The 14,740-nt window shown below is 38.9% G+C and overlaps 1 protein-coding gene across 28 annotated transcripts in view; it reads right to left on the reverse strand.

The window, feature by feature from the left end:
- Positions 1-14,740, reverse strand: part of LOC113261161 (dystonin) — a 453,463-nt gene that overhangs the window by 81,819 nt on the left and 356,904 nt on the right. For all 28 annotated transcript variants that reach the window (XM_026507181.4, XM_026507164.4, XM_044387138.3 and 25 more), the window contains 2 exons: positions 12,987-13,482; positions 10,429-11,900 (listed from right to left, as the gene is read on the reverse strand). In XM_026507181.4, the coding sequence (XP_026362966.3) occupies positions 10,429-11,900; positions 12,987-13,482 (1,968 nt within the window). The remainder of the gene's footprint in view (positions 1-10,428; positions 11,901-12,986; positions 13,483-14,740) is intronic.

Raw genomic sequence — 14,740 nt, forward strand, 5'->3', positions numbered from 1 at the left:
CTAATTTTGCATCTGAGATTTCCAGGTTAAAATTTCCAAATGAGCAAGCATTTTTAACAGGCTTAATGTTAATATCGGCAGAACTCTGTTTAACCACAATCCACTTAAGGACAGCTTGCAAAACTCCATCTCCTTTATAAATAAACCATGCTTCAGAAACTTAAAAGACAAACACAGGGACCATGTCTTGTTCAGATCAAGGCACAAACCAAATCTTCAGAGAAAAATAAGTTGTCTAATGCTGTTAAGAAAGTTAAAATCTTCTTTTACTTTTTTTGGGTGTAGCTATAAATAATCTTGATTCAAAAGGCAGTTTTTCTTCCCATATTAAGCTTCTTCGAGGCTACCCAAAGGAAAAAAAAAATAGACTTTTGGACAGGCAAGCCAGGACGATCCAGCAACCGTTTCAAGTAAACAGTTAGAAAGCACGGTGTACTATAAACTCCCCTTTAAAAAAAAAAAAAAAAAGCCATTTCCAAAGAGTCTTATCTGATCTTCCTTAAGGCTTATTCCACCTGAGGAAACTGCAGCAAAGAAGAGCTCCGGGTTTCCTCTAAGGCACAAGCAGCGCAATTCACATTCAGCTGAAAACCGAGACTACTCTAGCCTTTGAAACTGACCAACTGTGGCCGCGGTTTGGCTTTCATTTTAGCTACAACTGGAGAGAGGCAGTGGTGGCCGGTGCGGGAGGCAGAAAAGGAACTCCAGCAGGGACGTCCTGCGCTGTCCCCAGCTCCTCGGGGCAGCGCGGTCCCCGGCAGGCATCCTCCCGAACCAGGGCGCTTCCAGCAACGCCCTCTCTCTTCAAGCAACAGCCGCTCGGTCCCTTCGCGGCTCTGCGCTCCGGGCGGGCAGCTCGATCACTTCGCTGCTACGCCCTCCCGCGACTTAACTTCGCAGTCATCTTTTTCTCTGACTCCTGGCCTCCTCTCGGGAGCCGGCGAGCTGTTTCAGGGGGAGGTACCTAGAGGCCGGGAGGCTGCAGCGCAACAGCTTGGTGGTGACATCAGCGCACATCAGACCCAGTCCTGGAACTGGGGAGAAGGGCGGCTCGGGTTCGGAGATCCGTGAAATCCCACCAACTACGTAGTTCAAAATGGGCAGGGATCCGAAGGGCTTGCAGGGGCAGAACCTGACAACCAGGGACTCCCTGAAGCAAGGCTTTGGTGAACGCCCGCCAGCGTGCTCATTTGAATATTAAATGGAGGGGGAAAGGGCCACACAGGTCCCTAGCCTTCTGTGGAAACCACACCCTCAAACCACACCTCACGCGCGGCAGTTGCAGACTCCGTTTCAGTAGCATTTGCCATGCAAAGTGCGGATCACTTTGAGTCCAGTGTTGAGTCATTCTTTTTAAAGCCCAAGTTCAAGTCTAACTGTTCTCCAGAGTAAACTATTCCTGTGGGCACAGCCCTGAGCACTGCTGACACGAATATCAGTAGTTACTAATAACCACACAGGCCCCTGGAGCTCAATGCAAGGCCCAGGCAAAGATCAAGGGCAGCCAGTGACTCTGGATATTTAATAAACAAAATCACATCCGCAGACTGTTATCTACTGAACACTCTTTAAAAACACTGTTTCAAAATAAATTCAGCAAAGCAAACCTTAACCTTTTCGGGGAAAAATTAATAGTTTTATTTAAATAAAAAATATCTATCCATTCTTTATTTTACGAAATAAGCAACACTATCCAGGGTAGCAGAGTTACAAGTAAAGGCAGATTGTTTTTTCTCAATGTCACAAAATAATAATCATTTGAACATAAATAAAACTGTGTTGACCTGAAGAAGGGAGTGCTAGTTAAAAAAATAAAAATAAATAACCTTACATACATTCCCTAGTAATTTTACAGAAAAGATGTGGCAGGGAACTTTTTTACTTTTAATGAGACAACATTATTCCGAAATTATTTTTCTAAATTTAAAAATTGAATCTTTAAAAAAAAACCCATCTCTAACAGAACTCTGTAGGTAATAACACCCATTCAACGATTTGGTGCAATTCAGTATGTGGCCATCATTAAGTTGGGAAAAGAAAAAAATATATATATGTAGCCATCTATAAAGAAAAATATGTATTAAAACACCTATCAATATCACAGTATCAATGCCCATTTTTCATAATCAAGTAGTGAAATATTTCAACAAGCCCTTTGATCCTATGGTACTTGAACAAAGAGGCTATTGTGAGGCGCTAATAATAAGAAAAAGAAAAAAGTGCACACAGTTACCATGTTTGAACAGTAGACTGGGCACTAGACTGCGAATTATGAGACCAACGGTTTTACTCCCAACTGCCCCTATCCTGATATGTAAGACTGGAAAGCTACTTATTCATGGCAATATTAATATTCAAGCTTCCATAAAATGTGGATGAGTACCTTTCCCTAAACATCCTGAGATGCTCACAGAATTTTTCATAAGAGTAGCCCTAATTCACCTTAGACTCTAACTCTGAATCATTATCACAGTATTATTTTGGCTTTATGTAAAGCTAAGAAGTGCAATGTGTAACTTTCACATTTGAGGTGGACAGTATATTTTTAAAATTACATTTTTAAACTAGATATATAATTCACTCATAAATTCAAGCATTCATCAAAAAAGTACCATCTACCAAACACCACAGTAAGCACTGGCAAAACAGTGGTGCACAGAGATTCAGCACCACGGTCCCCATAGAACTGACAGTACTGTGGAGAATATGGATGAGAAAATGGGTATAATACACAGTTTGGAAGTAAGGAGTGTTATGGAAAAATGCCCTCTGGTGATTATGCTTAAGTATATGCCATTTTTTAAATAACTGAATTCTTATTTTATTAAACTAATTTCAACTAATTCTACAAATGATAATCCTAATAATTCTGATTCAAGTCAAAATTTGAACTATTAATATTATATTGGTATTTATGACAATTATAAAAATACACACGTGTGTGTGTGTGTGTGTATGTATGTATACATATAAAATCACATTCCAGGGGTGCCTGGGTGGCTCAGTCAGTTAAGCATACAACCCTTGATTTCAGTTCAGGTCATGGTCTCAGAGCTGTGAGATTGAGCCCAGTGTCTGACTCCACGCTGGATGTGGAGCCTGTTTAAGACTCTCTCTCTCCCTCTCCCTCTGCCCCTCCCACCCTCAAAAAAAAAAAAAAATCACACTCCAAATGTGTATCTGGATAACTAAAGAACTCTTACATTTACAGCAAAACTAGACTGGTTTATCTTTCCCCTCCCAAATTTGATTTATACAGCTACTTTAAATGTTATACTCTCCAATGTTAATAAAATTAAGATATATTCAACTGTTAAGTATTAATCATTCTATCTAGACCTCTCCTATTTTCATAAGAAATACACAATGAATAAAATGAGTTTCTGAAAAATAGTCAACACTATTATTTCATACATACAGAAATCATGTTAAATGTTCCCAAAATGTGACTTTACCCACTTTATGCTGCCTACTAGATATTCTTTAAAGTATCTTCTAAAGGCAGATGATTTTGGAAAAGTACACAAATTCTAACTGCATAATAGCATAATAGTACCACTTTCTCATTCTCTATTTCTAAAGTGAAATTAAGTCATTGAAAAATAAAGTTCTTGAAAAGTCTTACCACTAAGTGCAACACTCCATTTCATAGAAAAGCTAAAGGCTAATTTCATCAACTGAAACAGGGAGTTTTGGGGGTTGAGAGATTGGTAATATTAAGAAATTTAATGTGCAATAAGTGGAGAATGTGTGAATAAATACAATATTATCCATGAAAACTGACAAAGTATTTTCCTGGCCCAACAGGTAGCTACTGAAACCTGGATCAGAAGCCAAACAAGAGCTACACGGTTTGTTGGGTTTTTGTTTTGTTTTTGTTTCTGTTTTGTTTTGTTTTTTGCTGTGATACAAAAATAAACCTTCGGAGCAACAATTTCTGTTCCTTTTAAAACAGATATACCATTAGATAATGAAAACTGAAAGAATCCCATGTTTTTAGTTTTCAAACTAATAAACATCTTCACATTAATAACTAAAGGATTTTCGAGGATATTTATCAGATGAATATGCAATAGCTATTTAATAGAAATAGTTTATATTCAAAATGAGACCCCACCACAAAAGCGAACAACTTCAGAAACACTTAACAGACTTACTGTGTGATCTTGATGGGAATTTTTTTTGATGTGAATGTTAGGTTAATAGTTTTAACAGGCACTTGTATTTTTCCTGTAAGTTACTACAATGCTATTTTTCCTCTATCTTCAATATGGTTTTCAGATGGCAGTGGATAAAAAACATTCTGTGTAACAGAAAGTGATTCTATATATAACATTGTTAATTGAAATATATGCCTATGTGCATACATAACTTCTAAAAGTTAAAGTTTTTTTTTTTAAGCCATCCAGCAAGCAAAAACCAATGTATCTGTCAATGATCCCATTCAGTGCCTTCAGACAACAAAAAACCAAACAAAACCTGAAAACACTTTTCATACTAAAACACTACTAAAAGAAAGAAAGTAGTCTTGAAATTAAGGCAATTAAAGGTAAGTAAGCAACAGGCTATGTGAGCACAGACATTTTCTCAGGGTATCCTGGTCTCTGGACAGCTCCAAAATCTTTGCAGTTAACTTTACAATCACAGCATTTACCTCTCTGAGATATTATTTAACGAAGGATTACAGACCTAGGCAACCATTTAAAATATGTTTACAGGTCAAATTTTCTTAACAAGGAACCAGTGTATAATTTCATAACCACAAAACAAATTCTCTCTCTCTCTCACACACACACACAGACACACCCACACCTTTACCAACTTTCCACATTAATAAATTATGTAGATCACCTTTTATCTAAGGGTGGTCTATGATAATGATAGTAGATGCTATAGTTTGGCACTTTGGGGGGATCCCTTTAAAATGGTGATATAGTTTTATCCCATTAACAACAAAACCAAAAAAAAAAGAGAGAGAGAGAAAGAAAGAAAAGAAAAAAAAAATCCTCCCCCCCATAGAAAATCTCTGGCTAAAACTGCCCTCAGAACAACCTACTTTAATTCCTCTTAAATAAAGCAATAGAAGAGAGGACCATGCAGCATTAAGAGTGACAGCGTGACTTAGCAGAAGCAGAAAGAGAACCCACATTGCCAAGTCCCCTTCAGATGGCCCTTTCAGGGTTGTGGGTCCTTGTGTGTGATGTAGGAAAGAGGGCACCCATGTTCTGCCAGTTTTTGGGAGTGAGAATATGAGGTATTACTGATCCCACACAGCAGACCAACTCCAGCTCTTTGTAGCTTGGTATGGTGGTCTCTGCTTGGGTGGGACTTCTCTCTTGCCCAGCATGTATGATATTCTTTCTTCCTGAAATCGTAAATGCCACATTGATGCCAGCTGATTAAATGATGTGACCTTCCCATAAGGCCCATGCATCAGGTTATGGTTCCTACAGTGACAATATTTTCATTTTTAAAAATACCAGAGGAAGATACAGTGCAACTTCCTTGCTAATATAGTCACATTAACAGAAATCCGGTCAAGTAAGAATTTTTTTCCGTAAGAAAAACGTCTTCTACAGCAGCTTTATTTAATTTCCTCCTCTTCTCAACAAAAATGGGGAACAATTCGCCACGGGCCTCTATATAACAATATGGGCACACTTAAAACCCACTATGTGAAAGCATTCTTTTAACAGTTCAGTTTTATCTTTAAAAATACGGTGGCATCACAGAGGTTGTTTTAGGATCATTTCATAAATATCTTAGGAAGGTATTTGGAAAGTGATTTATTTCAGCAATACTATTTACAAATAGGGCTCCAACGCCTTGGTTTCTGCAGCCTCCTGATACCTGCCGTTTTAGCTCACCCGCCATTCAAATAAAGACACCTGGGTTAAACAATGCCTTCACCTGGACGAGAAAACATGCATCACAGTGATGAGGCAGGTGTTCTGGTCTTTGTCTATGGTTTTGGTTTGGCTTAAACATTTTCTGCCTTATGTAATTCTATTTCAATTTTGAAAATAAAAAGAAATCAGTTTAGAGAGGCTTTGTACTGGTGATATGTTATGTGCGGGGACACACTGAATTATAATTTGGGGCAGCAACAGAGTGGCCAGAAATAAAGAGTAAGCAGGTTCTGAGGTAAGCCTTTTTACCATGGCCTAGATAGAGGTGGGAAGGGTATATATTTAGCTAGGATGTGACTGTGTATGTTCATTAAAACATCAAGTTTCTTTCATCTTCACTGAAATTAAATCAATTCAATATGGTGATAGTGATTACTTCGTGATGATCGGAAGATCTGACTGGCTGTTGATGACATCACAGGAACTGCCAGGACATGTTCCTTGTATAGAGCCGGTTACATGTGTCTTTGATAAATAAAAATGCGGAAATATTAATATTACTTAATAATGTAGTTTAGATTTGAAGATAATCTTAAGCTAGTAATCTTTAGCAGGAGGTAGGGATGGGGGAACACCAAAGGGAATTTTTTTCTTTTCTGCCTAGGAATTTATGACGATGTGCATAGAATTTAATGTAATATAGACAAGTAGAAAAATGATACTTTAAATTATCAAGAGTAATAGAAAACACCTCACGTGTCAGACATTCTAGTCCAGTGACTAATATTTAGAAGTCAGAAAACATACGGTAAACAGAACTCATACAATCAAATAATTTAAAAACTTTAAGCTAACACAAAAGGTAATAACCAATCTATTTTCAAAAACTTGGAATAGCTTTCACAGACAGTGAATCAGGACATTTGGTTCAGAACAGCATTTGTTTTTAATCATTATATTTGGGTTGGTATCTTAAACATGAATTAATTTTGAACTTTCAAGGATATTAACTGCTATTTTTTAGGTTTAGGAAAAAAAAAAAAAAGGCAGCCGATAAATCTGACTCACCTAATTTAAATAATCCATTACCTTCCCAGTGAATATAAGGCACCCCCTACTGAGTAACTGGGTAACAGCTACTAAGTTTCAGTCCTACTCTAAATTTTATATTATGAAAAATTGTTATAAGATTCTATCCCTGATATTAGGTTAAACTAAAGCTACCTGAAAGAATAATGTCAAACTGGTTTACATTTCAAAGTCTATAATAAAAATAGACCCAGTACTGCAGTACTCCTTCTATTTTTAGAGATTATAAAAATAGCTATTTTTAGCAGACTATTAGTTTTTCACTCACTACAGATTATTCTACTTAAAAAAATTTTTTTAAATCTTCCTAAAACATTATGTTAAAACTAATGTTCAACAAAAACCAAATTAAGATCCAAGTTGTACACAAATTGATCTGCCACTTGAATCAAGAAAGATGTGATCACTTAGACAATGACGTGTTTGGTTCTAGGTCGGCAGCAGACGTGGTGGTAGTCCACGCCATCAGCAACGGCATTACAGCATCCACACACACATTCATCTCATAGCAGCCAGTTTTATGGGACACTTACATTAAGTGGGCATTGCTAGTTTTTGGAGTGAAATTGACAACGGGTATTACTTAGGCCACCCAAATTTGGCTACAGCAGAGATGTTTTAGAATTTCCCAGGAAATACCAGATGTGCATCATGATGAATCAAGTTAACACAAAACACTGAATTATTTCCACCAAAACATCCAAGCTGTGACACTTACTACCTGTGCAACCTTGGGGAAGTCACCTAACCCCTGGCTCTCAGCTTCCTTACACTAAGATGGGGATAATAATAGCATCCACGTCTCAGGACTGTTAACAGGATTAAAGACAGAGCTTAGAGAAATGCTTGACACATAGTAAGCCCTCAATACATATTAATTATAATTGCTTTTTTTAGAACATACACACACACACAAATAAATAGAATTAGTGATTGTGTAGGCTACCATCTTTATTTACCATAATAACATTCTTGTTATTTTTTTCCCCTCTGGTCCTGGAATATATTAAATGCAGACGATCTGTCCGCTTGAAAACTTTTATTTTAGTCACTGGATCTCAAGACTCTGAAGTTATGTCAAGATGTTTTTTATTACTAAATTTCATTAAAATCAATCAACTCCTTCCAAAGTAATCAGAAAAGAGACAACGCAGCATGCTAAGTGGTTTATTTTAGAAGAAATGACCACTTTATTTCTCTTCACAATCAAATAAAACAACCTCTGTAATCATTAATGGTAATGATGCTTTAGTGCTTTTCAGTTTGCAAAACACTTTCGATGCAACGGTGAGAGAACTCCTCCTACCTTGCTTTTTCTTACTTTCAAAAGAACTCTCCATATAGAGAGCCACATTTTTCACTGTACTCTTGACTGGGAACACAAAGAGGGAGGCCTCTACGAGCAGCGACACCAATATTATTACCTTGGCCCATTTTCTTACAAGTACTTGAAGTAGTTTTTTTTTCTACACAAATTCACAGAAAATCCAGAGAAATGATAATGTTTCACAGAGGCACTGAACATGCTTTAATTTCACTAGGAAGAAGGCGACTGATTACTGTCATTTATGCATTCAAATTTTGTCAGGGTTCTACAGAAAACTCCAGAGACTCACTCGTCAAGCTCTCCCCAAGTCTCTGAGGCAGCCACTGCCACAGAACTTTGTTTTTCTAATTCTCTCGTGTGAAACCTCAATTTGCAAACCAGAAACAGGAAAGTTTGACAGGCTAATTAAGGAAGTAAAGTGAACAGTATGGTAGACTTTGTGAAAATTAATTAAGGGAAACCTCCCTAAAATGGGACTGGGAAGTTCAGCAGGCGGAGCTCTCATGCCCTCCCACTCAGTCCTCAATTGCAAATCCAACAGGAAGAGACTGAGCTTGTGAGTGGAGACTAACCACTTCATTGCTGCGCAGACAGAAGGAAGAGAGGCTTACCTCCTCCTCCGGAACCCCCACAACAGTCCAGCCGATGAGAGACGGTCACAACTCAGCCAGTGAGAAGCCGCTATCCTCTCAGATCCCAGTGTATTCCCATGGACTTTTTGTTTATAACAGCCTCCCCAACTTCCAGCTTTCTTCTATCAAAGAATGTTCCTCTCCTTTGTTCTCCAGACTTGCCTATGGTTTTGCCCTAGCTTGTTTGTTCCATGCTGTAATTCTCAAATAAACCTTTTACTGGTAATATAACTGGCAGTTTTACTCTTTAAGGTTAACACTTCCTTCACCTTCAAAAATCAGTTCCTATACAGAATCACAGCTTTTTAAGCTCTGAAGGAACTGGGCCTTAAAGGCATTTTATAAACAAATAACTGGAATAGTAATAAGAAAAAGAAGTTATTTTTCAAAACCCAGTCACCTAAATAATGTTATTAAAGATGAGCAAAGAAAACACTACATCAAATATAACAGCCTAGAATTTGATAGCACATCTGATTCATTTCTCATGGGAAACAATTTCTAGTTTTGCAAATGCTACTTTTACTTGGTCTTATTTTATCCTTTATAAGCAAATGGTGGGGATTTACTGTCATATCGGTCTTTACTGCAAAGTAAAACATACCTCGTGAATAGAACAAGACCCATGCCAACCCCAAAGATTCATATTGGCCCCATGCAGCAAATTCTTGATATTTAGGACCCACTGTGTGCAGGGTCAAACCTGTATTTGTCCATTGTGGAGATGCAACTTCTGCCCCCACTATCATAAATGAGATCAAATCCGGTGACAATGAATGTGGCCCACCATTTTTATGTAATGTTCCATTTATTAAGCCTCATTCCATGCTATCAAGTGACATTTCTGGCACTGAAGAACTTGTAGTCCAATCAAAAATATTTTATTCCTAACCCTCTGGAGCATGAGCACAAGATCTGTGTTTTATAAAACCAGGATTACGACACGGAACTCCATTCTGCCTTTAAAATATGAACTTTTGGAAGAAAAAGTTTACAAAAGAAACTAAATTAAGAAGGATAAGAAGACTATAAAAAGGGAAAGAGGAGGAAAAGACTATAATTCATCATTTAAACAAGATGCTGGGAGACAAACAAGAAGAGAACAAGCTTTTTATGTGATAGACTAGACCCTGCAGCAGAGTTTAAAACATGACTCTGCTCACTCCAGATGTCAGTTGTGAATGACATCAGAAACAGTTCCTACAATGTTAGTTTCAGGCTTGCCCAAAACTTTTCAAGCACCCTTTGACCTCTTGATATTATCTCATGTCTTACCCTCTGAGGGCCCAAATCCCCAGGAGGCTTGCAAAACTCCACATGCCTGGATATTACCCCCAAATGTGCTCATTCAGGCTCAAACACTGCATGCCTTATTAGAAGGTTCTACAAAATAGGCAAACTCCTTTTGTACCAGTTATAAATTTATTTTAATAAAAAATAAGTTATTTTTCTAATAAAAACAATAAAAATACGAAATAAATATTTTCTTTAAACATTTTTTAATAAACAGTAAAAATGAAGAATTCCCTACCTTGAACACATCAAGCTGTTGGTTAATCGTCTCTGTTTCCATACCGACAGGGCCTTGAGACTCTTCGTGTTCTTCCGCCTTCTGAAGCAGAGTAGAAAATTCCTTCAGTTTGCTGTAGAATTCTTCAAGACGTCCAATTGTCCCTTCAACCTGCTCTTCTCGTGCTTGGGCTCGGTCCAGTAGCTTGTTGCATTGTTTGCTTAAAGCTTCCAAGTCCCTTTTGATTCCAACGAGATCAGGCGAAGTCTCTTCCATGGCCAGCATCATCTTGCAGGTTTTATTAGCATTGTCGTTGCTGGCTATGAGGGCTTCTAGTTTCTTCAGAAAGGCTTTAATAGCCTCCTTCTGCTTTTGCAATGTTTCTACATCTCTCCCCACTGGGGCCATGCTGTCCAGTTCATCATCGAACTCTGCAAACTGAGAAAACATCTCTCGGATGGTATTCTGGAAATGCCCAATGCCCTGAAGCTTGGTTTCCAAGAACGAACACCTTTCATCAACCTGCTGATTCAGTGCACTATGCTCTTGAGCTAAGGTTTCTGCTTGTAATAAAATATCAGAGGTTCCCTTTGAGTCCGAGGCTCCTACCACGAGGTCCTGGGCAAGTCCTCTGACCAAATCTACCTGATGCTTCACGGTCTGAAGTGCCTTCTGCTGGGTCTGCAACACGGTCAGGTACTTGTTACTGTAGGCCTGGGGTCCTAAGGAGTCATGGACATCCAGCTGTTCCTTTGTACACTGAAGCTGCCTTTTAGCTTCTTTGGAAACTTCTTGAAATTCTTTAAACTTTTGGGCCATGTTCTCCAGACAGAGTTTCTTACTGTGAAGCTGTTCAGTGACCATGTCTACCTTCTGGATCAGTGATTTATTCTCATCTGTAACAACTTCTTTATCTACCTCACAGACACTGAGCAAGCTGTTGGCTGCGTTGTTAAGCAGTTCTACCATCCCCAAGTGTTGGTTCATTTCCTTCTGCAGAGACTTTAACTTGGCCATAGCATTCTCTGTTTCAGCAGGATCCAAGCAGAGTTTTATTTCCTCCAGGTTATTCTGACATTTGTCTATCCATGGCCGGAGAGTCTCTACGTGCTCTTTATACTTCAGGGCTTTTTCCAGTGAATCTCTGACCTTGTCTTCTCGTTCTTTCACCTGCTTATTAAATCCATCCCAATTGGTTTTAATTGTGTTAAGTTGTGACTGTAAGGCTGCCTTCTCAGACCCTTGTGTTTTTAATAAGAGATTTTCACCTTCTGCAATGGTTTTTTCATAAATACTAGATTGAGCAGACAGAGTTTTACTAAAGTCTTTCTGGTCTTTAATTAATGACTCTAAGACATCGAGTTTCGCTGATATTGGGGGGGCACTGTTTTGCTCTTCTTTCTTTGTATCCAGCCAAACCTGAAAATCTTGGGACATTTGCTGAAATTGGTGAGAGCTCGCACAGGCTGCCTGAAGGTGCTGAACGTGCTTCTCTAAAAATGAAATCACAGACATGTTTATTTTACACCAAAATGTAATCTAGTTTACGAAAAGCCAAGAGAAAAACCACCAAATAAATGGACAGAACTGTCTAAAAAGGAAATGACTTGTCCACTTGTGCGGTTTTTACATATCATAAAGGCCCCACGCAGCAGCACAGAGGAACTGCATGGGTTCGAGTTCTGGCTCAGCCTCACAAGAGCTGCTAGACCGTGGATGGACGATTAAACCTCTGAGTCTCATCTCCCCAAGTGTAAATTGGCAAAATTAATAGAAGCTGTCAGGGCAATTAAATGACAGTACATGTAATGTTCTTAGCTTAATGCATGTCACATAACGGTGGTCATAATAGTAATCATCATCATCATCATCATAGCTAATATTATCAATATCCCGTCAAAATAAAGGAGTAGGTCTGAAATGGTTGTTATGATCAATAAACAAATCCAATCAATTAAAAAATATATAAACTGAGTATTTACTAGTTGCAAGGCACTCAGCATTACTTTTCAAACAGAACAAACAGCAGCCAAATGTGCTCTCCTTGGCAGGCTGGCCTCGCGTGCAGGAACTCATGCCTGCCGCCTCAGACCCCCATGGGCACATCTGTCTAGAATCAGGGCCACAGCAGGCAAGAGAAGAACCTAGTGCCCAATGCTTCTCTTTCACACATTTCTCTAGAAAAGCTTTTCGTGACAGAATGGAGCAGTGTAACTGCAGGTGAGAAAAGGACGCGATGCGTTTTTAATAACTGTATTCACCTGTTCCTCTGGTGCAATGAAACTGTCACTCGGCAAAAACATTAACAGACATCTTTTAAAGACCGGTTTGAAATACCCAGCGTTTCAATGGTTAAGTGGACTTTTGCCCATTATTTGTGCGGCGTGACCCCCACCGCTGCATCTGCTCATGAACACAGAACCACTCTCTGAGCTCAGGGGAGCGGTCCCTCCTTCCTCTGCTCTCTCAAGGAGGGCAGATTCCCTCCAGGGTCCCAGATTCCGGGCAACAGCCTGGAAAGAGGCATGGCATGATCTCCGTTTCCGGGAAATACATGTATTCAAAGAAGATAGACAAACCTGCTTTTTGTTCAACATCCCTAAATGATTTTAAGATGCCTTCCAGTTGCCTACTAAGTTCTGCTTTCAAGTACTCTTCCTTCACCAGTGCTGACAAATCCTCACAGAGGGCCTGGGCCACTTTTATCTGCTTCATTTCCTGCCCTAGTTCCTGCTTCATTTTTTGGGCCGCTTCCAACTGCTGGTTCATAGCCTCAGGGTGTGTGCTCACAGCCACACTGCTGCTGATTTTATTATCCAAGTCACTCAGTTTATCAGAAAGGCTTCGCAGCAGGCTTTGATACTGTGTGCTTTTAACAATGGCTTGGTCGATCCAGTCGCATCTGTCGCTCAATTGTCCTGTGAGGCTGTCCCACTTTTGGGTCACAGCCGCCAGTTGCTCTTTCACGATCCCGTGGAAAGAAGGGTGTTCACCAGGTCTGCTCAAAATGCCCCGGCCAGCTGCTGTTAGCTGTTCATACTGAGGCTTCCGAGTGTCAAATTCTTGCAGCAGAATCTAAGGTGAAGAGGTAACAAGGGTAGATAAACACCCAAGTTATTGGATGATTAATTATGGAAAATAGAGCTTTAACTTTCTAGACAGACAGAAATGGTATTTATCTATCTAGTTTTTACTTTTGTTTTTTTAGCTCCTGTTGTCCTAGTTTTTACTTCAAGGGCAGGACAATGATCTTAAATTAACCCAAAGAGCAATGGTGCTTCACAGAGATAACATTTTGTCTAAAATAACATCCCACAAAGAGAAAAAAGCGGGAGAGTAAATATGGAGGTCTGGGCAGAATGAACTAAAACTGACATACAAATTTTCACATATGAAGGGAAGCACTTCTATTGGACAAGTTCATATCACACAAACACCAAAGCTGTATTTTCCCACTTGCAGTTTTCTCTTTGCAGGATATTTTAAATGCTCTATAGCATTTTACACCAAAGGAAATGTGCACAGCCATGGCACTGTTAGAATACATTAACTCATGGGGCATTATTTTACAAGGGCTTTTTTAAGATATAAGGTTTATTAACATTTATAGTCTCTATTATAAAAATTTGAGCCAATAAATCATGTTGCTCAGAATGTGCAGGCTCAGCAATGAGTCTCATTATACAATGAGTGATCCAGAAATTTCCCTTAGTTAGCACAACATTTTATCTATCTCAGGGAGACTCCCAAGACCAGGGGCAATTATTTCTCCCCAGATATTTATTTATATCTTTTGTTTTCATTCTCTTCAGAGTAAGAACATACATGACCTAGGACATGTTGACTCTCTACGACCAAGACTGATTCGTATTTTCAAAGTACAGGACCAGCCGTGCTGCCCGGATACCATACTTAGATGAAAGGAAACCCAGCTGGAGCCACATTTCTACTACCTCTGACTTACATTTCAGGGATTTTTTTTTTCTTCTTGTGGATTCATCTGCTTTCTAATTAAACTAGTCTAACCCACTGTGGTTCAAGGTTCCCTCTGTTTCTCTTATTCTTTCTCTTTTTATTCTGTCTCTCCACCCCTCAGGAGTGTATTGCATGAGTTTTACACGTTTCATTATCTTCTACCACAATCAAAATGAATAAAACCTCAAAGGAGTAATTTCTAAACAATAGAAAGCACATACCAGCTTCTCATAAAAATGTTATTAGTTATACAATCACATTAATATTTCAAAGAAAGCCCTTTTTAAGGGTCTGCACAAACCACAAGATGACTGAAATGATCAAGGGACTCGACCCACTCATGGGCTCAGGAGACTGT

The sequence above is a fragment of the Ursus arctos genome, unplaced genomic scaffold (assembly GCF_023065955.2).
Source record: "Ursus arctos isolate Adak ecotype North America unplaced genomic scaffold, UrsArc2.0 scaffold_29, whole genome shotgun sequence".
In the NCBI taxonomy this organism is placed as follows: domain Eukaryota; kingdom Metazoa; phylum Chordata; class Mammalia; order Carnivora; family Ursidae; genus Ursus; species Ursus arctos.